This window comes from Bombus pyrosoma, linkage group LG1 (genome assembly GCF_014825855.1).
Source record: "Bombus pyrosoma isolate SC7728 linkage group LG1, ASM1482585v1, whole genome shotgun sequence".
Classification (NCBI taxonomy): domain Eukaryota; kingdom Metazoa; phylum Arthropoda; class Insecta; order Hymenoptera; family Apidae; genus Bombus; species Bombus pyrosoma.
This window is the reverse complement of record NC_057770.1, coordinates 13,945,752-13,972,862: the sequence shown is the minus strand read 5'-3', so window position 1 is coordinate 13,972,862 and position 27,111 is coordinate 13,945,752. Positions and strand designations below refer to the sequence as shown.

Genomic DNA, 27,111 nt, shown 5'->3' with positions numbered 1-27,111 from the left:
TGCTGCTGTATCCGAAATAAGTCGCGGTCTACCGTTTTGTGAAGAAATTTGCTCACTAACATACTTTTTTCTTATTCTTGCAACTATCGTATAACTGACACCACATTTCTCTGCAATTTGGCGCAACGACAAACCTTTATCACATAAACAAATAATACTGTTCTTTTTATCTTCACTAAGTGGCTTCATCTTGGATTAAACATATCAAACTGAAAAGTAATCTAACAATGGTGTGGAACAGTTGACTGCGAAACAGTGGACAATCAGTGCTTATTGACAGTTTCGTTTCCCCGACATTTACATGCTATCATAAACGTTTCTGATGAAACGTGCAAAACTGTAAACATTGTTTCAAAACACAATTATTATAAAATATTCTGTACATTGTTAATGTTAATGTTAATCGTTAATCAGACGTAGCTTGTAGTTACTGTTACCTAATCTTTACCGGTCACTTGAAAGATTAGTCGTAGTATCGCCTTTTACATAAAATCAACGGAGTGTGTTTACACTTTTGTTCGTCACTGTATATCTATATTTCCCTATTGAGCAGATACTATTACAACCATTTAGAAACGCAATTCATCAAAGTATCCATACAAAATATCTTTAATATAGAAAATAGTACAGTGAAAAAAATACAAAAATATGTCCATAAAAATGCAAAGAGAATGAAAGGAACAAAGACTACAATAATGATAATAATAGGATTCATATCCTCCATATAAGAATAATATGGAAATCGCCACAGCGTTTCTGAAGCTGCCGCCGGAGGTAACAGCATACAAACCAATAAGGATAATGTGCAGAACAAGTGGTCACCTCTACTGGGATATAAGTGTTTTGACGGGACAAGCACCAACTACAAAAGCCGGACAACCAAAGCAACGCATGACGCTGACATACAAAATGAATAAAACTGTCGTGTAGTGCTACTGCAAAGCCACACAATTAGAAATTGTAACCATAGAATACGAATACGAGCGACACAAAATGTATATATGTTTAAGTACCGCAACCACAAAACATCATCACGCAGCAAAGACTCATCAGGTAGAAAAAAGTCCTAATGAAAACAATGCATATTCAATGCATATGAACTGCAAAAATTATGGGAAGAGGTTACTGAAGACTCAAATATAGACGAAAACAACAACAATCTACAAAACCAAAGTTTCAAAAATTATAATATAAATATTAATGCAATAAATAAATAAATAGATAAATACATAGATAAATAAATAAATAAATAAATAAATAAATATATATATGTCGGGTTCTCACTATGATTAGGGTTGGGGTTAGGGGCGTGAAACGAATCTTCATTTGGATTAGGCATTGTTGTTATGCAATAGATGCAAAAGATATTCAATAGTGCAAAATACGAGTATTATAGAATTTGATAAATAACCGTGGTAATTAGATACTCGAGATGATAATGACAATGACCCTAGGTTCAATAACGAATCCGCGGTCAACGGGATAACAAAATGCGCTTTCTTCCAAAGTCCAAGCTGCACCCACTCCCTTGTCTACGGTACAAGTATTATTGGACTAACTCTTTGTTAAAACGTAGAATATCCACAGAGTGTAAGGGCGCTATGTAACTCGGTAATGAGACCTCGCGAGAGAATGACTTTCCGTCACGATGATGCTGCAGAGGAAAACAATAACGGGGTGTGTCTAAGGACACGAGATCATCGGATTCGTGGAGCGATGCCTTCGTTCGGAAAGTGAGGGAAATTGACGTTGCTGTTAATTGGTTAATTTCCATATTGGTGGTTAGAAAAGGATGCTAGCCGCCCTTGACGGAAAGTTGCTGGCGGGAAGCGGGACAAAGACTGTTTGTCTGTTTGAAGGACTTTAGTTAACTAAATCTTAAGATATATAACGGGTCATTCAGCTAGCTGAATATGTACGGTGGAGATGTATCGTAATCATCTTACCTGGAGAATAGGGTCTGCGTGTGACGAGCCACGGGGCAGAAACCGTTGGAATGTTTACTGTCGAGTGCCGCTACAACTATTTCTTTTTTAAGGAGAGTTATATTATTACTCCATACCTTTGTTAGACAAAACGTTCATCCCTTGACCGCGGCTACGTTCGGCGACTGGTTGTCGCCTCGAGCCCAAGCTCATTATCACAAATCTCGAACAACTACAATCGGATTGAATGACGACAATTGCTTAATTACGGCTATGGTAGAATCTAGATTAAAGTGTTAGGGGATTTTCCCAAGATTTCAAAGGGAAGGCTCCGGTGTCCTTTCATCTCCGACATATGTATATAACACAAATATAATCACACAAATAACATACTACAGACATCCGTCTAACTAGCAACGTAAGATAACAACACAACCATAACAAACATCATTATTACAGAGAACACAACCCATAATTACACAGCAAAGTAGAGACAATGAAATACTAAGTAACATGATTAAATGAGTAGGGATAGCACCATCTAATTACCAAAAGTAATATATGCATAATAAAACCACATAAAGTATCATAGCAACACTTAATGACAACAATTACTGATCTATGCGGCTATCACAACAACTATGATACGAAACAAACAAAAAATATTATAACAATGGAAATAAAGAGGAAACAAAAGTAAAACCAAATAGAAAGACTTGACAAATAGAAAAGCTACAAAGAATTAAATGAAAGGAAGACACAAAACGTATAATTTTATAGATCTGAAAAACATTTCTACCAAAATCTTGACAATATGAAAATAAAGAGACATTTGATTAGTAGTCAAACAGAATATAACTTCACTAACAATATTATCTGATTAATCAATTTTCAATTTTTGTTAATATAAGAATTTACATAAGGTAGATGAACAAAAGAAATAATAACGAGTGTACAACTTTAGATTAAATTTTGAAACCGGTCATTTGATCGAGCTTGGTAAGGTTAGTGTAAAAAATGATTAAAACTGCCTTGCAAGAATAGTATCATTTCGACAACGAAAACTTAAAAGAGCTATTTAAAGTGATAAATACAATTTTCCATTTAGTTGTATATTAATTTATATTACTACACATTACTTCATAGAATGATACCTTAATTAATCCTTCGAGTTATTACTCCTTATTACTATTGTTGAAGGTCACCGCTTTTAAGAAAACTCTACATCTGGTCTTTTTAGCTTTCTAAAGCATTGAAGCCATCGACAGCGTATAGACAAAAGACTGCGACGAAGGCAGGCCATAAACAGTCGAAAGGCGACGTTGGCTTCAGGGTTTTTCAGTTATAGAGTAACACTGCTAGCGTGCGGATCTGGATCAGCTCATATTATTTCAATTTTTTTTGTACTTTTTCACTTCCATATTTCAAATATATTTTTCTACCTTATAATTTATCCACGCGTCTCTCATTATACATCTAATAACCTCAACAATTATTAACCTTATTAGCTTAAGCAATTTTTTTCTAATTTCTTTGGTTCTTTCATTATTTATTTCGTGTGTACGTATGTGAATATTCTAATATGTAGGGACCAGTAATTTGCGTGGAAGTCGCTTGTGATTCATGTAAGACAGCGTACGACCATATTCAATAGTACTTCAAGAATACTGAATGTGTATATGATTCTTCCGTGGAATTTACGGACAGGAAAATCGTGGTGCGCGTGTAATCTTCGAATAAACATTCTTTACATGTGCTTTTGTTTATTAACTATTTATGAAGGGAAATGATTAAAGGAAACACTAATTTTCACTACTCAAAATTTTCACGGGACGGTTGCAGATATGCCGTAATGGATTTCAATGCGTAAGTGTGTTTAATGTTTAATCTACGATTTTTCTTACAAAACGTTGCGCAGGATGCGTTTCTGAATGCCATAGTCTGCTTCTCTACGATTGGTACTTGTTAAGCTGCTGCCCATGTGTCATTCGATTTGAGGATTACTGTGTACCTCGCTGCTCGAGCTGATCTACTTCCGTTCGTGTAAGAAGGTTTGCTCATGCACAGGCATATTTCGATCGAGTTTTAATTATTGATAAATAAAAAACCGAAAACGCAATTTGTTTCCTCTTAATTTTTTTTTTATTTTAATTTTAATGAATTACCCTTTAAATCTTTTTACACCTGTAGCAGAACACCTTGTATAATTCGGATTCGAACAAAACAGGAATGTAAATCATACCCAGATTAAAGAATAACTCAAAAGAGAATATAAATATAGACTCATACAAATACTAAAATCAAAAAGCACTTACACTATACTAACAACCTTACATACCCAGACGCTACACGTTTTCTTAACGATATTATGAAAGATAGCTCTATTAACGCTATTTAGCCTTATCTTAATTTATGACTGGGGCGAGAACTTAGTAAGGATCTCCATAGGGTGCTTGAGTTTGAAACGTCGATAGCCGGCGAATCGAAGTTTTAGCCAGAAAAAATCTACAAAACACTGCAAATCGCACCCTAATTTATGCATAGCAGAATAACATTGGACCGAAAAGAAGGAGAGATAGGGATATTAGACATGAATATATACTATATATACACACCACTCGACTTAAGACGAAAAAAGCCAGAAAATACTTATATACTCACTATGAAACAAAAAAAAGATAAATGGAAAAAGGAAGCAATACACGATAAGCACTACATCATGCAAAACAAAACGTAAATAAACAATTCTCCTGCAAATGGTTCATAATAGGACAATTCTTTATGAAAACAGGATTTGTCATAGCAACAGAAGGTAGTGTCCTAGTCACAAAAAATTATAAAAAAATGTATAATATAATTAAAGCGGTAAAGATCGTGCATGAAGAACTCGTAATACAATATCAATTAACACACACGCATACTATTCTATAAAAGGCATTTAACAGTGTCAAAGATGACAGACAGACTTATGCATATCTCTAGGCTGATTTCTTTCATTGACAAGACGCATAGCTGCGCCATAATGCTCGACGCAGGCGAGTGACTTTTTTTACCCGTTTTCGCAGTAGCATTTACTATTATTGAATAGTGAACAATGCACACGTAGTAACAAAATAACACTCATTGTCAGCAGATAATACTATAATTGTATGTCCGCAACTACACTCCGCAATTATATTTAACGTAGAAAAGAATATAATTTTGCGGAAACGCTAAGTATAAAAAATCGATGTTATTACGCAAGAAAAAAGTACGACAAATCAAGATTAACGGAAATAAACTGATTATTTTATAAATTATATTGAAAAATGATAGAACATAACCTGACAAGAAAATTTTATCTAAAATAAAAAGTTATTTGTTTCTAACTTTCATAATCTAATGTAAATCTAATCCTCATTCTGTATGTTCACATAATTCAAACAAAATATTTTATAATTTCATTCACAAAATATAATATAAATATAATCAAATTTTGGGATACATTTTTATTGCCATGTCTTAAGAAATAGAGTTAGAACGGATGTTATGTATAAAATTGTTCGTAGAATAAACCGGAAAACGATTCTAAGACTGAATATCAGCAGTGCGTATTTTCGAACTTGTTCAAAGTTTTGCATAACGCTGCCTCTTCAAGTACGCAAATGATAAAAACAATGTGATATACTTTTGAAGTAACATATTGCAAGCACGAATTGCAGTGTACAAATTTAATTGAAGAGTGCAAGAAACGGTAATAAAAATTCGTCTACTCTTTAAATTACTCGAAATCTGGTATACTTCAATTTTTTAAATGTTCTCAGATCTCAGTTTCTGCAATCCTAACATTCGTGCTTTAATTAACATTAAATGCTACAACACTAACTTAATATCAAATTCTTCTTCTGATCTATTTTATTTCATAATGATCACGAATATTCTAATAATATGTAAAACGAGACTCTCGGTGAGCTAATTCCGGTTGCTAATTTCAGAATATCGCAAGCATATAATCTAATGAACTACTGAAATTCTCGGGAGATAAAACTTACTCGTCTATATTGATCCTAAATTAGGCATTTTTGAAAGTTCTTTGCAGGCAACAGTTCACCAATGAAAGAATAAGTGACCAAGAATAAAAGATTTCCCAAAATTATTAGAGCAGATATGCTAAGAATTCTTAGAATTACTTCATTCGCACTTCAAAAGAAGTAAATACGTCTGTGCGTTTCAATTGGTTGTATTTAGAAAAACAAATCAATCGATCAAAAAAACAAATAAAAAAGAAAGTTTGAAGACTCTCGATCAAGAGAATAACCTTTGAGATTGAGGAAAGGACAAAGTAACCAAAAGATTTAAAAGATATAAACAACTAAAAAAATTTAACTTTTAGTCTATTAATTAATCGCTTATTAAGGCCAATTTTTAACCGTGTCAGTGTAACATAGTTATTATAATTAGTTTTAGTCAGATCAGTCGCTAAGTCCAATCAATTCATATTACTTACAATTAATTAAGTTTTAATTAAAATGTTATTAAATATAGGTTTGGGGTTGATATTTAATTGGTTCACACAGATCCAAGTTTTACTTTCTATATTTCACCGCCTCGTATAATCGTCTGAACACACCGGATACACTTAGATAATTAACACGTGGTCGACTTCTAAGACGAAGAGTACCAACTTAGCTTGTAGGAACTAGCGATCATACCAACTTAACGTTTTTCAACATAAAAGCCTCAGAACAATTAGGTTGCTATTTAATCAAGTAATTAGGTTTTAATTAGAACGCTTAAATCAGTCAAATATTGTTAGTTGACAAATCATTTAGGAGATTCAATTTAATTGGGAAAATCTTCGAGTTTACAACATAGTTTTAAATTTTTCTTATGTATATTTATGTATCTTATATGTATTTTTAAACACTTTACAAAACGATTTAGTTTTAATTTTTGTAATAGGACACTTCATATGGACGCAACGTGCGTGTCCTTAGTACGATGCCGTATGTTCATAACAATTGATATGGTTCCTACATAAAGAAAAATTAGTTCTTAAAAGTAATAAATTATTATGTTTTCTATAAATTAGATTTTAAAAGACTACTTATACTTATTTCAAATTATCTGTGTTTCATCCTGATTTATGACATCTTTTTATCCGTGTGAGTGTTGCGTTATATCGTTTTATAAAAATCTTTTGATTTATGTTTTTTACAAAAATGACTTTGGCCCCTTTACAGCCAACAAACTTATTTAATCTTTTTTGTCCGAAAGAGCTTTTTAGTGCTTGAAAGAGATACAAATCTTTGATACGGAATGCGGACATAATAATAAAATTCCATTTTATTTCTAATATTATTCTTTTTTTTATTTCACTATTAATATACGTCATCTTGCGTTATTACTAAAATAAAGCTGTTATATTTCATCTAATCTTTTACGACAAATAATAATATGCTAATTTCTTAACATATAAAATAGTAAGAAAGCAGCTCTTACAACTAGTCCTTTTGATATTGAACATATTAACTATACAGTAAAATTTATTTACTAAAATTAAAAACATTTAGTTACAGTAAAATGCAATGCAATGTTACGGAGAATTAGTTCTGTATTTTCTTCAACAAATCGGGTTAAAATGTAGAAATTTGGGAAAATCTAATATAATTAATTTAAAATATTTAAGGACTTAATGCATCTACATCATTTTTTCTTTCATTTCCTTAGGCCAGCAGATATACCAGAAATTCTTTGGTTTGAAGAAGAAAATGAATTAATTCGTAGTTGTGGAGTACTTTCTTCGGCACTTGGACTTCGCAAAAGTTTTAGCACGAGCGACGTATCTCAACTGCCAAGTCCAGATATATTGGGGCCGAATGGGTTGCGATCTGCTGTATCTACTTTGGCCCTTAACACTGCCCAAAGAAATACTTTGCTTTTGGAACATGCACGACTTGATCATGCTTCGAGATCCTGCAGCACATGGGTTGCTGTTGGTGAACCAGTCGCCAATACATCGCAACTTCCTAGTCCTCATGGCGGAGCTATGCAAGAACAACAATGTCAGCAACAAACATCCAGTTCTCAATCAGCTCAACAACCTTCTACTGCATCACACCCATCCATACCTTTCACAGGAGCTGATTTTGTTAGGTCTGTGAATAAGAAGGTTCGCCAAAATTATATACGCCGAAGGTTGGTTTAAGAATTAATTATTAATTATTATTCAATTTTATATTTTTTTTTTGTAAATATGCAGAATAAAAAAAGATAATATTGCTTATGAAACTGATTCGGCCTCTGGATAAGTAGAGATCGGTCAAAAAATAGATCACAAAATAGATCTTGATTTTGATCTTGATACTCAAGGTCTTTGTTTATTGCACTGTATCCTACTTATTACAAGATTAAATCTCAGTTAGTCTCTCAGTTATTTTTAATTCTTATTTTAGTTTGATATATTTCTATTACATTCCTATCTTAGTTAGTTTTCAATCTTATCTTAATTAAATCTCAGCATATAGTACTGGAATCATATAGTGCAACCTAACCATTCTCTTGAAAGTTATATTAAAGTGTCATTAGCTGTTAGATTAAGTAGATACATAAATAATTTTATCATTTGATTCTGCACCAACATACTTTGGTAATGGTATCAATTATGGAATTGATGCCATCTATCAGTATGGTATGTAAAAATCCACTTCGCGTTATTGATAAAATATATCCAAATTCAATAAAAAATAATGGAAAAATAATGGAAGAATGGAATAATGGAAGACAACAAGTTTCAATCGATTAAAGATTGAATAAACTAGTCAAGAAAAATGTGATGGATTATAACACTGTAGTGCAGTTATGTTGTAAACATAGAAAATGTAACTGATTTTAACTTGTCAGACTGTGCAGGTAAATAAACAAGGTCAATATTATTGTCAATAATCCCTGCCCACAAATTTACAATCTCTGAATCGTGGGGGAGGATTGAAAATTCTATTTGCCCAAATTAGCATTCTTTTGACTTAAATGGTTGCTATTGGAAGAGCCACTTTTATAAGTGAATATAGCGATAAGCTGTATTATACAAAGTCATCATCAATGGATATGCGCATACGACAAGGAAACGTTTGATGTTTAGCAGGAAATTGTGCTAAAAGTTTTTGACTGAAGTACTGATCGAGTCGCTGAAAATTATAGTAACTTGAAATTTTTTCTAAGCATAATACTGTTCCGTTATTCATTAATTTTCTGTTGTTTCAATAATGGAACGAAGCAGTACGAGAACATTTCTATGTCAACTATAATCTTATCAGATCATATTAAATTTAATTTACTTTACTCTCCAAATATGAATAATAGATTGATTAACCACTATTATATTTTACTATGGTATTACACATTCTTCACAGCAAATATCCAAATGATTGTCTTTATTTACGTCATATGTGACATTGAAATGTAAATGCAATGGAACCTCCGTTAAACCGTTTCATAAAGAACCAAAACGCATTAGATAGTCGGGACTTAAGTTATACGCGCACTAGCTACAATATGTCCGACAACAGTTTTGTAGTTTACGAAAAGAACATTCACTTTGCGCGCATTTGTCGATGCGACTACAACCTGCCTTTTTCAAATCTTCTTGTTATTAGAAAAAGAGAAAATTGAACTTTTGATTGATGCGAGCAAGAGTGACAAAATTGTCGCGCAACAAATTGTCGCTAGTGCGTGTATAGCCTTAGAAAGAAAAATTAAAAATTTATATGCACGATAGGCATGTTATTTCATAAAAAATGCAATTTCTTGTTTGTATATATACATAATATCTAACATATCACAATACACACATATATAACATACACATCTATTTATTATTCATATACATATACAGTTGTATCTACAGCTATCTTATTTTAATCTATCCACACAATTATTTCTTAAAATATTCATTATTCGAATAAAATGTTTAAAATTTACTTTACTTCAATGAGGACATCTTATGATGATGACAAACCTTATTTAAATGGGTGTGTCTTCGAAATATCAAGGTGGTCTTTGTCTTTTTTTTAAATGGAATTATACATTTCTTTATACACCATTCAATGCATATTTTAATTCTGCTCAAAAAGTTATTAAGATACTTGGGTCGAAAAATATTTAGTTTAAAAGACATTTTAGATTTAATGTTGTAAAACTTATCATATAAATGATAAGAAACGAAAACGCAATACTTTTTTGTTTATTTTTTCCTTACCTTCCATATGATAATTTCTAAAACATTAAAGTTAAAATATCTTTTAAACTAATCATTATTCGATCCAAGAACTTTAATACTTTTTGCAGAATTAGAATGAGAATCAAATGACGCATAAAAAACATATAGTGGCATTTTAAAAAATAAAGGTTATTCTAAATTCACAAGAGCGCGTCCTCCTAGATAAGATTTGTACCCATCACACGATGTCCCTGTCGAAACTAAGTAAATTTTATTTGAAATTTTTTTTTTCGAATATTGAATAGTTTAAAAGATAATTGAGTGGGTAAATCACAATGAGATACCCTGTATATGGAAGCATCTTCTTCACGCCTAATTTTTAATGGTTTTCATTTAGCTTACTTTTCTGTTTATCTGTTTGTCTGTTTGGAATTTTGTAAGCGAAATTTCACTCACTTCCCGAACAATTAGAAAGCTGAAATTTAGAACACATGTTTATTTCCGACAATACCACATAATTTTAAACAGTAGACAACTCTTTTTTTATTGGGAAGAGTGGCCTGGTTAGCTGAGGTGAAATCTGAAAAGTCGTTATATCATTATATATCTTTATTCGTTATATCTTTACATCAATGTATATTGTCAGATGATAAATAATGATTAAAAAGTAAAAAATAAAATATATAAATTAACAAAATTTGAAAAGTTAATAAAAAGAAGAAAATAATTTTCTTAATTAGGTATCATTAAGTAATTGAATGTAATAATAATATACAGTGGAATCTGTGTATGTTAAGCACACGCGGCAATCATATAATAGGCATCACTTCTTTGTTGATCTCATTTACTAAGAATAAAAACCTGGCAAGCTCATATTAGTTTAGTTCCAAAGTTCCAATAGTTCTCAGTATTTTAACACTTTCGGAGATCCTCTATTTCATTAGATAAAGTTCGGATTCATGAGTCAAATATTCTTCCATTTTTACCCTGTAATGATTAGAGAATTGTTAAATTAAATTAACAAGGTTAAAACAATGAGCCCGCTTGATCTTTATTTTTAGTAATATTAATTCACTAATTGAATGATACCTATTATAGAATTACTGTGTGTGCTCAATATATACAGGTTCCCTTGTTTTATGTAATATAATATATTAATACTACAATCAATTACTTAATGATACCTGTTTAAAGAAATTAGTTTCTTTTTAGTACAATTTTAAATAAAAAAAATCTTTTATTTTATTTTATTTATATGTTTTGTTTTTATTTTCAATTGTTTGATTGTCTAAACTATTTTGGATAGCAATGACTATCTTGCTATATTCTAATTTGTTTGTCATTTTATAATATTTTATATGATGGGCAAACTGTAAAATTTCCTGGCCTTCTGATAAGTTGGTCAATTCGATATATATGAAATAGAAATTTTATGTTTCCAAAGATGAAACTACAATTTTATAATGGTATTTTGTTCCACGTATAAAAGACTTCTATCAGGGGTCCGCACATGGTCAATAATATGTATTGTTAAATGTAATTTGATAATAATGTCAATCCATTTCAATCTTTCTTAGAGACCGTACACGATCAATATTATTGATACAGAGTGTTCCAGTAATTATGATACAATTAGCAACGGGCTGATTATACGTGAAAAAATAAGTCAAAAATATATAAAATTTTGTCATACAATACTTTCGAGAAAGTTGAGTTTGATATATTTAATATACAGGGTGCGACCGGATAAAATGTACAAGCGATCACAAGGTGATTGCTTATGAAAAATTAAGAGCAAAATATGGAATAAAATTTTTTCATTTAAGGTTTAGTTTTCGAGAAAATCTAATTTGAAAATTTATCAGGTATACTTGAACATGGCTAATTCGTAATCTGATTAATGATCGAAAATTATGATTAATGTAAAATTGAGCTATTCCTGATTACTGATTACAGATCATTTGATTATACTGATTAATAATGAGTAATCATTGACTAATGACTAGGAGAAGTAATAAAAGTTGTTATAATCAATAATAACTTTAATAATTATTAGTCATGAAATGATTACACTTAATGATTGACTTAATCATCAGTTAGCATAATGCATACACTACTACAAACGCACAACTATAAACAGAATCCACTGTAGTGATACCGGAAGTTTGCCGTAGATATCTCGGAAACTAAGCGAGTTCAAGCCTTATATGTATAGGAAGAAGTTATTCAAAGTGTCAGCTTCTACACATATGCATACAAAAATCGTGGAAATCGGAGTCTAATCATTGTTTCTATAGTTTCACCCAAATTACTTACTTTGATATTCAAGTAGGATATGCTTTTATAATATTACAATTTATGTGCTTTCAGATTTTTAAATATTATAGCATATGAGAATAATCTCTCTACAGGAGCTGATTACATAAAATAAAAGCTATTTTTATCAATGGATATTTGTCGAAAATATTTAAATTTCGTTGTTGCTCTCACATGAAATATAATATGTCTAATTCTGTCTTAGAAGTAGAGAAATTTGTCGTTAAAGTCACAATTATTCTCCAATTCTCATTGTACGAATTATTTTCTGGTCCTTTTTGGAGAGATTTGAGTCAGAATTATTTTAGCCACTACGGCTTTTTAGCAAAGTTAGATTTTCTTTTTGATACATTTATACTTAAGATAATCATATGCTTAATACGTGGGTGTGATAAAGCTGGTATTGCAACTTTCTGAGCTTCTCCAGTAGGAAAAAATAAATATTCATTCAATCTTACTTTCATACTATTTAAAATTGCTTCTAGAAGTAACTTGCAAAAAATTCACTCAAAATGTATCGTTTTTTCAAGCTTTGCTCGCCTTATATTATTATACTCGCCTTGAATTATATAGTAAGTGAGATAACAAAAAGTTTAGTATAGTTTAAATATTCCCTCAGATATTGAAATCCTGATTATTCAGTGGATTTTTTATATCAAGAGTTCTGTGTAATTCGCTACTTTTTTCTTGTATATTAAAAATTTGGCATAAAAAATCGTACAGGCTGTTCTATCTAATTTATTAAGAGTATGTCCTAAACTTCTTGATTTATTTAAGTAGTTTTTGGATGAACTGTCATTTTCCATACAATGTTACATTTCTTGATGGTTTTATTATTTACGATTGCCAATTCTGTTGACTTTTGTAAAATCTTAGTTGCATCAGCAGTAATATAGAAATTTAACGTATATGAACCCCAACGTAAATGATATTGTTATGAAACTGTGCAATGGAATGATTAATAAACATGAATTTTAATTTACAAGTGCCTTTCTTCCATTTTTGTTTCCATTGTGAGATTCAGAGCTGTCACTAGCATGTTCCATTCCATTCAAGACCTGTTTAGAATTATTTACATATTTCTCTTTTATTCCAAACGTTTTGTACGTTTTAACAAAATTGTAATTGTCGTTTTATAGATTAGAATATATTTCTTCAAACAACTCGTTTATTCTAATTGAACTGTAAATTCCACGAGAACTCCGGGATGCTAAAGCAACAGACATTCTTTCTAAATTATTACATATCCAGTGTGCGATAGCTCCAAGAAAACTGTTTTTCCTACTTGTCTATATATCAACGATTCTGCGTACAAACTGTACATGTTCTAAATTATATTTTATTTGTTCATAATAATAAGTATATATTCATTCTCAATCTGTTGGCTAAGATAACGACCGCTTATAACATGCAATCTACATGCCGATAAAAAAATCTACGCGCTTTGATGGTATCATTAAGACTAAGAAATATTTGATAATTATGCATAAAAGGGGCTACACTTAATTTTGATGAAATTTAAATATGTTGTAAAATTAATCATTCTAAACAACTTTTTGCTACGTGTATAACAGCCGTTCGGTTTTAATTTCCGAGGTTTTGGCAAAAAACTGTTACTACTGTAGTATCGGGGAAATTTAGATATAAATTTTTCCCCGACTATTTACAATTTATTTACAATAAATTGACTGTACAGATATTAATTAGACAGAAAACGATGGTTGTTTAACTGGAACTAAATACAAAAAATGCACTCTATCTCAAACAACTCTCGCAACTCGACAACGCTAACAACTCTACTCCTCGACTTCTAGACTAACTCTGACTCTCGATTCACACTCACTTCTCGATTCGCACACTCTGACCTCTCGGTCAACACTCTTTGAACCTAAAATCGTCCTTCTCCTCTAGCGTTCTTTTCTTTTTTCTCTAATCTCACCGCACCCATGCTCCGCAAGAACTAGGTGATCTTAGTCACATAGGCTTTCTTCGATGTAAACTAACAACTGAGGGGCAAACGACACTGTTTTTATGATTTGATCGATCTCTAATTAGGCCTTTTTTTTCACGATACTACATTACTACTGTATTGACTCTTGCCTATACATGCACATCCATGGCAACGTATATATCTGCATGATGTAACCGTTTATCTACTGTTTCTATAAACACATGTGCATAATAGGTAAATTGGTCGAAAAAGTACCTCAAAAGGATAGAGTAGAAATATGTTATAAAGCACAATGGTCGAAGCTAGAAATGCAAGGTTGTCTAATGTGAAATGGTTTAAAAATTATACAAAAGAATCTCTTTTCTAACACACAAACCTCACATAATTCAAGGGCTGCCTTTCGCAATTGTTACACAAATGCAAATCTTGTCGCAGTAAAATGAAAACATTGATTATCCCCATTAGATATAGATTAATTTTTTCAATTCAGCTACCCTAATATACAAAATTATATTACGTATCGGGTAATAATCAGTCTTCTCACGTCGATCAAATCGATCAGTGTTTTCATTTTTCTGGGATAGTAACGTTTGAGTTTGTGTAATTTTAAATAGTGGTTGCCGACAAGCGGCTGATGATACTTGCGAGATTTGTGCGTTCAGATGACTTTTATATTTTCAAATTAGTTCCGAGTTAGTAAAAAAAAAAAAGAAATAAATACTTAAAAGTTCGGCCGTTATAGAGATTATCTGCCGGCCACTGTGATGTGACATAGAAACAATAGATAAGCGGTTATTCTATGCTGATACATATGTACCATGAGCGTACACGTATAAGCAATATACAGTGCAGTAGTAGTAATAGTTTTTCGCTAATATCTCCAAAATTGAGCTTGTGTGGCGGTTATATCTGTAGGAAAATTTTTTTTTATACATAATTACTAAGTATTTAATACTATTTCTATCAAATTGGTCTTGCGTTAAAATATTCCAAAGTTTCTTTATAAATTTTCTTCGAATACTTACTTGCGGCCGTCCAAAACTTTACACGTGTTTTATGTGTCTTGTACTCCTACAATGTTTTTCCTCGTATTTTTGCTTCAAATGCGTGATAAAATTGATTGATCTTCCATAACCGCTCATTGCAATTTGCACTTTATACACAATACGATTTTATCAGAATTTATAGCACTTTCCCCTGACAAATATTAAAAAAATTTTGCATCACCTACAATTGAAAGTTTGATCTGATGATATGAAAGTTATATAAACTCAATGGTAGATACTAGCCATTCTGCAGGAGAGAATTATATATATTACTATAAGATATTAAAATCACAGCGTAGATATCCTTTGTAGTGTTACTGGTTGTGAACTTGATTGACAAGCAGTTTACAAGATTATGATTATACATTATGATTATATGCTAAAATGGATATCAAGAATATCAATCACTTCTATTGAATCGGACAATTAAGTTTATAAACTATGCATAAATTAATCACTTAATGGCTTAAAAGTTATTGACTTGATTAAAAACTACAAAAGTTATTCATGATTACTGATTTATCTTAAGAATGATTGGTAATTATACGGAAAAGAGGGTTTAGGTTGGATTTTTGGATGAATTTAGGGATTCTGTTCCCCTATCCATCTCATGAAATCTTCCTCTCTTTTATCGCGAAGGAAATCTTCGAAAGATGCTCCATAGCCCCTGGACAGAGGATGCAGGATAGCGTAGAATTCTTTCCCATTAAATTCCTCATGGTAGTCGTCTTCAGGTGCGACGCAGACGCCTCGGGAACACTGAACTCATGGGATCTAACCTACTAAATTAACCTAAACATACCGTGAAATTGTTAGAATCGCAGACGTACACAAATGTATATGCAATTTCATTTTTAATCACTTATTTTGAAGTAAATTTAATGTAATAAATACCACTTTCTTTTTGTCATAACTTTTGAACACGATCGTTCCACGGTTCGGCAAAGTGAATGTGGACTCAAGACATTCTCCACAATAACATATATCGAGGTCAAGGTTATTGAAGTTGAAGCCGCTTTTCCTACATAGTTAATCAATAATTAATTGAGTAATTATTACAGTTCAATAATCGATTACGGAAGTGATTATAAGACAATCAGTAACTGCTCAACTCTGCTTGAAATCCCTGCTTCGAGTTTACGCTATGAATATTGATTAATAATATTGAATTTTGATCGCACGTAATCAATATTATTATTAATATCCTTACTTATATCAATAGCAATATTGATGCGTGAATCTTAAAATATTAATTGTCATACATCTTAATCCTACAATATCGAGTGCATAGGATTAATACTATTGTCAATATGTATTTGGAGATATTGAAAATATTAGGGATCACATGTCGGCTCCTGTAATGTTAACTGACATCAACTTACACTTTAGTGTGATAGAACATATAGTAACAAGAATTATTTATAATTCCTCTTCAATACCTTTAGAACAATTTGATGAGCAAACTCGGTATCACACGTGAAAATAAAAATATTACCTTAATTTTGTTTGAACGGAACTTATCATTTACTAGGAGGGATGCATTTGCATTACATTACATGGACCTATTAATAACACAGTCCTCAAACGAATATTTTTGTCCTTTAAAAACTTTGTTGTGAATACTACAAAGTAGATATAAAATTGATTCCGAGATATGAAAATGATCATCTAAGCCGTTTTACTATAAGTAGTGTATATCTACATGGTAGAATATTGCCACTAACATGTGTAAATGCTTCTAGATTTATTGAATTACCAATTACAAGAAGGTAGAGCTTATAATCTCTTAAATCTTAGTATACGCTAAAGTAGTGCATTCTTGTCTCCTTTTTAATAAACTGAAGTTTATTAAAGTCTTCATTAGTTCTGATAAAAAGGTTTTGGACAATTGGTAACAATTGGTACTGCCGCATGGCCGGCAGATAGCTGTTCTATTTGAATGAGTATTTTGGTGAATTCCGTATCGATGTTTAAAATTGTTCAGTCATATTTTACTCGTAGTAAATTGTCCATCAATATTAATCATTGTTTTTGCTGTCATCAAAATTTTGCTGTAATCAAGCTTTTACCTGTAAAATCAGAGCACTGATTGATGCCAATTCTCAACTAATTGGCGATCAGTCAGGTTCCAACCGATTGGTTGATATCGCAAACCGTTTTTCTTTTTTATTACTTAATTTGTACTTTACAATTTGTCCAGCTGGACATTTGGTAAATTTTTATAACTTTATTGCTAAATAACATGTGGATGACTACTCCCAGCGGGATACCATCTTCGAGTTTGACTATTTTATTTCTTTAGTGAGGTCAGTGGGATGTTTTCTTTTTAGTCTTCTTTCTATGACAGTTTTGCTCGTTTCAGCAGCTGGTTTGGATGTGTTGCCGTTCTTTCCTTGTATTTTTCTGCGTACATACTGATTTCTTCTTTGACCGTTCGTATTTTTAGGTCTTTGCGTATATCCACGTTTCTGACATACCATGAGGCGTTGACTATTATCCTCAGTATCTTCGATTGTAGCGACTCTAGTTTATTTATGTGACTCATTGCTGCTGTCTCCCATAGTGATATTCCGGACGTTCAAATTGATATTATGATCGTCTTGTAAATTTTTAGTTTATTTTTTACGCTGAGTTTAGAATTTCAACTAGTTAACCAGTATATCTGTCTTCTTTCTATCTGTATTTTGTCTATTATTGATTTAATATGATGCTTCTATGTAAGTTGCGAGTCTANAGTGGAGTCCTAGGTATTTAACTTGCTTTGTTTGTGGTATGTGCGTGCCATTCGATTGGATATTTGGTGGTTTCCGTTTTCGTCGTGTAACTGTAATATGGTTGCATTTACTGGGGTTTGCTTTTATTTGTTTATCTTGTAGCCATTTTTCTATTTTTATGATACGCTCTTGTAATAATGTGACTGCTGTTTCTAGATTAGTGTGCCTGACTAGTACAGCCGCGTCGTCCGCGAATGTCAGTATTTTGCTGTTGGTAGTTGTTGGTATGTCGGCCGTGTATAATATTGGTCCTATTGAGTTAGAAAAATTTACTAAATGTATAAACAAATTGTAAAGTGGACAAATTGTAAGGTACAAATTAAATAATAAAAAAAAAATATTGGACCTAAGACGTTTTCTTGCAGTACCCCTTGTCTTGATGTCTTTTACTTCAGAATATACATCCTTTATTTTTACTACAAAGGTTCTGTTGCTTAGGTATGATTTGTGTAAGTGGTCGATTTGTTCCGAGAAATGTTTTTTGATTGTTTGCAGAGGCTTTCACGGTTCACTTTGTCAAATGCTTTCTCGATGTCCATGAAAAGGGCTGTACAGTATTGTTTCTTTTCTATTGCTAGTAAAATTTCGTTGACGAGCCTGTGCTTTTGCTCTATCGTGGAGTGTTTATTTCTGAATCCAAATTGGTGATCTGGTATTAATTTTTCTTTCTCTATTGTTGGTTTTAGGCGATCGTATATTATTTTCTCTAGTATTTTGGAAAACATAGGAAGTAGTGATATTGACTTAGATAACATTATGATCTGTGCTAGCTTCCATAAATTAGGAAAGTATTAGATTCTTAAAATTGCATTGAATATTATTGTGATTAAACGTATTGCTTCTGGAGGAAGATTTTTTTCTAATTTTGGGGGAATTCTAATTTCTTGTGCTGTTGTATTAGGTATGGTGTAGTGCTTGTTAGTTGGAGTACTAGTATTTTGCGCATCTTCGTCTGAATGACATTTGGTTTTACTATTGTTAATATTATATGGAGTAAATGTATTACAAAGGTGGTTAGAGAGTTCTGCAGCTTGCTCTTTGTTGTTTCTGGCCTATGTGTTGTCTGCTTTTCTGATTGCTAGGATTAGTTTTATTGGCTTCTTTATTTTGTTCGTGGCTTTTCATAGAGAATAGTTGACATTCTCGTGCGCAGAATGTCACGTCTGCCTAGCTCGGCTGTTCAGGCAGAAGTGATCGCAATCCGTGAACTAGATTAACGCTCAAGGTGGCGGTAAATTAAAGATGCGGTGTAGTATTATGTTCAGTTAATTTATTTGCACTCCTTAGTATACACGGAAAGAATCACTAGCAAGTTACAATGTTGACCGATTGAAGATTGAAAAACTACTGTCGTTCGGTGATGGTACTGTCGCGGAGGTTTGTGATGGATGTGTCTAACGCACGGAACCAGCGGATTCGTTAATGGCAATTTTGGTTAGGAAAGTGAGAGCAACGGTTATTGCTGCCAATCGAATGACGCTCGGGGATGGCATTGCATAGAAAAAATTCGTTTCCTGTGTTTTCTCTGAATGGACAATAATTCTAAGGAATGATTCAATTCAAAAGATACTTGTGCGGTCTTAAGAACCTTAACTATAAAAACGCTAAGATTTTTGATGGGTCCGCAATAAGGGTGATTAGACATTTTGTTTATGTAGAGAGTCACGGGACGTAACCGACGGTCACTCCAAATCCCGGACACTGATTGTCATATCTCCTTCATATGAAATCCAGAAACAAAATGTCTTTTTATTGTCTTCATTAATAGTTTTTTTTAATTCTTCTATTCGGGCGTAGTTTGTAACTTATTATTTCAAGAGAACGTTACCATTTTTGTTTTGTTTTGCTCCAATCACCAACGTTAGATTCACCTACGCCAAATAAAAAGAAATTAATCTTAATGCCTCACCTAAATCTATTCATTGTAGGGCTTCACCTTCCTTTGCATTTACATTGCCTTTATATTACCACTAAAATTTGTGATTCCTTGTTATCACATTCTTTTGTATTTGCCGTTAAATTAAAATAAAATAAATAGTGGAGATTAGTTAGGTCGTGATTATACAGAGCGGCGAGCGATAAGCGGCAAAATTGACATTTGTGGCGCCAACATTGAGCTCCGCATAAACATCCAGAAAAACGGGAAAATTATGCCGCTACTCCCTATTCCTTCCCATAGTCCCACATAGTCCACTCTGGACATGCGTAACAGCATTTTCCCCTCCTCGCGCGCAAAAAAAATGTATATTTCTACAATACTTATGATTATCTTGCCATAAAATCGGCCTACACCTGATTAAAGATTCGATACCAAAATATTCCAAAGTATTTATCGTTACTATCTATTTACCGCTTAGATACCTGCTAAAAAAATAAATATAATGGAATACACAGTGGTAAATATCGGTCTTTGCTCTGTTGCGTAGTTACTGTATAGGTTATCTTATATAAATTTATGAGTTTAATTTATTTTCTGCCGCTGTCTCGTTACTCTTGCCGCTCGCATTATCAAGCTCGGCTTAACGCCGCTCTGTTTATAATCACGACCTTATCCATAATGAGACAATATGGTATGTACTTAGCAGCATTGCTTCGATTGCTTCAGAAATTCGCCAGTTCATCAATGTCCCACTGTATAAGTATATTGTAAATAAAGTTAGTCCAAAAAGTTATAAAACTTTGTCGTTTTTCGAGATAAACGGACGAGTTGCAACACAATTCCAGAAACGAAATGCAAGAAAAACAGAATGAAATGCAATAAAAAACATTTTAACCTTGAGTTTGAAAGTCAAAATCAATTTTGCAGTTCACTCTTTAACAGATCTCTATTAATCTAAGAATGAAGTAGGGTTTGTATTAACCACGCTTTATCTTTTATTTTTATGACAAAACTCTTTATATATAAATGCAGAACAGAATGCGATTAACGACTGTTTAGCTAAGAGACAAAAGATTTAGAACAAAGGAATGTTTTGATTTCGCCCCAATAGATGTCGTCCTAATAGAGGTCGCTGATGATACCATGTATTTTTCTAATTCCTTAACATAGACTGTGACAAACATTTCTTACACCCTATATAACAAATCAAAAATAATATTACAAAGCAAGAAAGATTCTAGTACTAATATTGATATGATCATTTCTTGATAAGCGTAATATTGGGTTTTAAAACGATTAATAAGGCAGTAAAAGCATGAAAATTAACAACACTTATTTTTACATGTTTCCTTCAGCAATTATGACAATAAAAAAGAAGTATATGAAATGTGTGTAACAGTTGAATATTAATACCTAATTTTCATAATTTGTAGATTGTTAACAACATATCGTGCTTTGGAGCGACTTTCACAAAGCGAATTCAATTTAGATCAGTTGGAGGTTGTAGCGAGTGCAGCACAAACAGCTTCTGGAACTACATTGTTGGTCCCTGGAACAACAGGTACTACAGGACCTGCATTATTGGGACAAAAGGAACGAAACCATGCTTTGACCATTAAAGACGTTGAAAGAGAACGTGGAAATCAATTATCCAAATATGAAAGAAATATGATGATCTTTAATTGGCTACATACTCTTGACGATACTGCTATTGTTGACAGTACGGAATAAATTGTGTTAGCACTGTTAGAGGCCGAAAGATTTAACCGGTTAAGATCGTTAAGAATTAAAACCACCGTAAAAAAGTGCAAGGGCCAGAAAACGTTTTATTTTAAATAAAAAGACAGAGAATACACATTACCGTGTAAAGGGAGATAAAAATGGTGTTATGGTGGAAAATATATCCAGAATTCAGAGATGCCGCCCATAAGTGTAGCCGATGGTTTACTAAACCATGATACACGCAGATTTCGCTAAGTAGTTAATGACGGAGAAGTATCTAATCGATTATGTAGATCTTTTGACCTTTGATACAGGGTTCTATGTAAATCCGACGCTTTTTCCACCGACACCAGATATACATTTGACCTATAACAATTTCGAATGACAACAACCTTAACTAACTTACAGTATTATCGCAGCGAAATAACATTTTCGGTAAAGTCTGGTGTCGGTGAGTTGTTGTCGATGAAAACAGTGTCGGTGATTTCAATGGGACTCCTGATATAATAATCTTGGGCGATTATAATTAACCTTTCCACTACGCTTAACATTAACATTTAATTACGATACATGTTATAAAAGTTTGTATCAAAGTATATTAAAATTAAAATTTCTCACAACAAATAACATTGAATAATTATTTACTCTTTTACGATTTAAGGCATTATTTTTATAATACATTAATATACTGAGTATAATTTTACAATCTATGTTTCGAAGTGCACCATTTAAATTTCAAACAATTCAGCGTGTGACGTCACTTGTACGCGCTTACGGGTATCCCGAAACATTATGTAGTGCCAAACTGATGTTGCGGTATTCAATAAGTCAAATAGATAAAAAAGGTTCCATATGCGAAGATATTTCATTAAAGAACTATAAGAAATTAAGTATTTGTTGTCTGTTAAGCAGTCATACATATAAGACTGTTGATTTTGTGATTCTATAGATTTCTCATTGACAAACATATGACTGACATCACTTTTTCAGTTACTATACATATAATTTTGCGAAGCTTCACGGCTATAATCGATGCTTAAAAATTCTTTCTTTTTTGCGATATACAAACTTCCATTTATCAAAATAAATTCCTTCGTGTGCTGTTGACATATTACAAATTGTTAAAAATGGCATTTCGAATGCGCTCTCACACCTAAATCTCGTTTCTGATTATACTTTAACTATTTTATGTAACTTTATAAATAAAGATCAAGTAGTCATCAAATCAAATAAATATCTTTTTTACTCCCAACAAAATTTCAAATATCTTTTTATAAATTTGAGGTTGATGAATGTCAATATGGTTATTATACTCTATCACATCAGACTTTCGAAAAATAAAAATTTAAAGTAGAAAAAAAGATATTAGAGAAAGATTACATATTTTAAAATAATCTATTTACACATTAAAAGACTAGTAATTTAATTGGTTAGTAGTACGCAATTAAATATAAGAAATGTAGCTGCGTAATAGTTTTACACTATACTATATTCTACTACAGAAGACAATAATTATTTGAAAGTCCTTTATTAATATCCTTTTATCTAGGTGTGAAATAAATGCAATCTGTTGCTATTCTAAAAGAAGAAATAAATCAATAATTTCGTCTTTTCCTATACAATACAAATATTCTATACAGAATGCTGGACTACAGATTTTTCACAATTTAAGGAGTGATTATTGACGTCGAAATAAGACGAAGATCAAGAATAAAAGGAGTTCGTTTCCGGTTTTGTTTTTTAGTTGTTGACAATTAAAAATCGGTCAAAATATCCCTGACCATTAGCAAATCTACTTACACGAACACACACACTNAATCTAGAAACAGCAGTCACATTATTACAAGAGCGTATCATAAAAATAGAAAAATGGCTACAAGATAAACAAATAAAAGCAAACCCCAGTAAATGCAACCATATTACAGTTACACGACGAAAACGGAAACCACCAAATATCCAATCGAATGGCACGCACATACCACAAACAAAGCAAGTTAAATACCTAGGACTCCACTATGTCAGAAACGAGAATATACGCAAAGACTTAAAAATACGAACGATCAAAGAAGAAATCAGTATGTACGCAGAAAAATACAAGGAAAGAACGGCAACACATCCAAACCAGCTGCTGAAACGAGCAAAACTGTCATAGAAAGAAGATTAAAAAGAAAACACCCCACTGACCTCACTAAAGAAATAAAATAGTCAAACTCGAAGATGGTATCCCGCTGGGAGTAGCCATCCACATGTTATTTAGCAATAAAGTTGGAAAATTGTAAAATACAAATTAATTAATAAGAAAGAAATAAAAAACGAACGAAAAGAGATCAGCCTAAGCAGTATGGCGCACATATGCTGATTCCGAACGACAGATGGGCGGCAGCTTGCCTCGTACAAGTCGTAAAGAAGAGACCATGGTATTCAGAGACGTAAACAATTCCACTCGTGTTCTGCAAAAGAAATAATAGATTGAACATTAAAGAGTTTATCGAAAAGCGCCATATGAAATTTCCGAGTAGAAAGGATTAATGTTTTCTCTAATCCTTTGCCTTCACAAGTGTTCACAGCAAAATCCCACACGCGCCGTATTTGCCCCGACCGCGAGTGACCGCAGTAAAATCACACACGCACTACGATTGTCCCCGTCGCGAATGTCTACAAAAATACAACAAATTCTAATAGATGTTCGATATGTGCTCCATTTTCTTATAAACAGAGCTTGACTCTTCACTTAAAATTTTACCGTATTGTGTCTTCATGTGTCCCCAGAAGTAACAATCGGGAAGATTTAAATCTGGGAACTCAGCAGGTCCTCTTCGACCCATCCACCTGTTTCCAAAACTACTGGTCAAGTGTTCTTAACTGTGTTGGTAGAATGTGGTGGTGCACCATTCTGCATGAATCATCTCGTAATATGTGTGGATTTTCACGCGCCCAGAAATGTTCCTTATATTATGCTATACGTATATTATTTTATATTATTTATTAAATGTCGTCTTATCAGTAAATAATATTCTCACGGGGAAATTGAAATTGCGTTGAATTTCTCGACTTATCCATTTGCAAAAATTTTTATTTCTTGAATTTTCTTGAATACGGTGCAGTATTCTATCTACCAGATCCGGATCTTCGTACTGAATTCGTCCGCCAGATTTCGCAGGTTTTAACGTATCGGTATCCCGCAATCGTTGGTCTATTTTACAAAATATCTTTGTGCTGGGTATAGTCCTATTGGGATATTTTTCAGCGTGTAAACTTCGCGCTTTTGTGCTATTGCAGTCCGCCGCACTGTAGTAAAAGTATATGTTTGAAAGTTCTCGAAATGTATACATATTGTAATAAATATGGTTACAATATAAATATTACTACACCGCATGGAACACTCACTATGCGCACAATACACTCACTACGTGCTCTGCACACACAATACACTCCAGTAACACTTTAACATAATATTTTCAGTTCTTTCAAAGTTCCTTGTCAATTGTAGGAATGATTCTGTTCTTCCGAAAGAGTTCTAGCCTCTTGCTTCAAAATGTCTAAAACTTGGCAATGTAGTGATGGAGAGTTCATTTCCAAAGAAAAATTTACTATACACGTGTATGGTATTGAGGAAGCAAAGAGGCTGTGCACCAGATATATTTTAAAAAAAGCACAAATCTATTTTACATAATCCCAAATTTTACATAGATAGAGATTTATTAGAGATAGTCAGTAGAAAAGTGGACTTTCTGTTGGGTTTCAGAAATATCTCAATTTTTTAAGCCTTATTGTCTTCAGTTTTTATAGCCGAACCGTGTCTTAAGCGAGAAAAGAAAAAGATTAGAAGAATGCTCTAAGAAAACTCTAACATACAGAAGAAGTACAAATATTGCATTTATTATTTATTTTGAAGCAAACATTATGACTATAGTCGTGGAATAATATAAAATATTAATTTGACATCTTGTAGGAACTGTTGAAAAACTGACCATAAGTTTTTCGATAAATATTCACTTTCCATCACAAAATGTCAAATTACTACCTTGCTATGTAATACGCTTTAGCGATTTTAGAAATATTATAAGAGGAGAGAACAGTTCTGGAAGGACAGAATCATTTCGACAACGAAAGAGAAACCTTACTAGAACTGTATAAATATAAAATCAAAACTCATTATAGTTTTAGTATAGGTTTACGGTGTTCCGCTGTAAATTTTTTAAACCGTTTAGTTTTTAGTTCCTTGAACTTTTTTATTTCCTTTATTTTTGTATTAATTACTACCTTATGTGTAATTTTATGTATTATCTTGTTTGTGAACAATAACACTTGCGGTGCATGTGTGAACTTTATTAATATTTACCTTCATTTATTAATTATTTATAGAGGCAAAAGATTAGAGGAAACATGTATCCTCTCTACTTGAACATTCCATGCGGCGTTATGGATTTCAACGAGTAGGCAGGTTCAATATTTAGCCTACGGTTTTTGAATGCCATAATCTTCTTCCCTACGATCTATACGAAGTAAACTGCTGTCCACGTATCGTTCGACTTGGGGATTACTGTGCATCTCACTCCTCGAGCTGACCTTCTTTTCTCCATATAAGGCGGTTTGCTCGCGCACAGGGATATTTCGGCAGATTTTTAATTGTTGATATCTAAAAAAGACGAAGACAAAAGGCATGTTCTTAATTTTTGTTTTTCGTCTTATTTCGGCCTCAAAAATCACTCCTTAAAAATTTCCTGAGACCTGTAGCGGAACAGCCTGTATAGGTTGTCTCTTCTAACATTGCTACTCGTAATTACTTTTTTATTTGCCACGATATAAAAAGATGTTTCAAGAGGAAGGTATTATATTTCAGAAAGAAATTAGGCTACGCAGGTGAAGATCATCTCAAGGTCATATTTTCTAAGACTTTAGTAATAGTAATATCTTTTTAAAAGGAAAGGCTTATTTCTATGCTTACCATTAAAAAGATGAGATTAAAACGCATTCGACCTTATCGCATATCAAGACCTTAAAATGACCTAAATCAAAAATTTCGCAAGTAAATTGTTGAAGTGGAAGTTCACGGAAAATGAATTACGGAAACAAACACTTTAACCGTTTCATTTTTATTTCAATGTTCTAAGGTGTATGATTAAAGATGTATCTAGAGATGTTCAGACTTGAGTGCAGACATGAAAATGCGTATTTTCAACTCTTGTGCAAGCGTATCTCCGGATATAATAAAAAGAGGTCAACATTTTGAACGCACATTAAAATAATAAATATTTGGATTAAATTTTATTCTGTTTTTTTATTTATAGATTAACTGCC

General features: G+C 32.3%; 1 protein-coding gene across 3 annotated transcripts in view; it reads left to right on the top strand.

The window, feature by feature from the left end:
• LOC122570633 overlaps positions 1–22,434 on the top strand; it is a 58,239-nt gene extending 35,805 nt beyond the window's left edge. For all 3 annotated transcript variants that reach the window (XM_043733343.1, XM_043733246.1, XM_043733434.1), the window contains 2 exons: positions 7,635–8,102; positions 21,522–22,434. In XM_043733343.1, the coding sequence (XP_043589278.1) occupies positions 7,635–8,102; positions 21,522–21,819 (766 nt within the window). In that variant the 3' untranslated portion in view covers positions 21,820–22,434. The remainder of the gene's footprint in view (positions 1–7,634; positions 8,103–21,521) is intronic.
• The last annotated feature ends 4,677 nt before the right edge of the window (positions 22,435–27,111 follow it).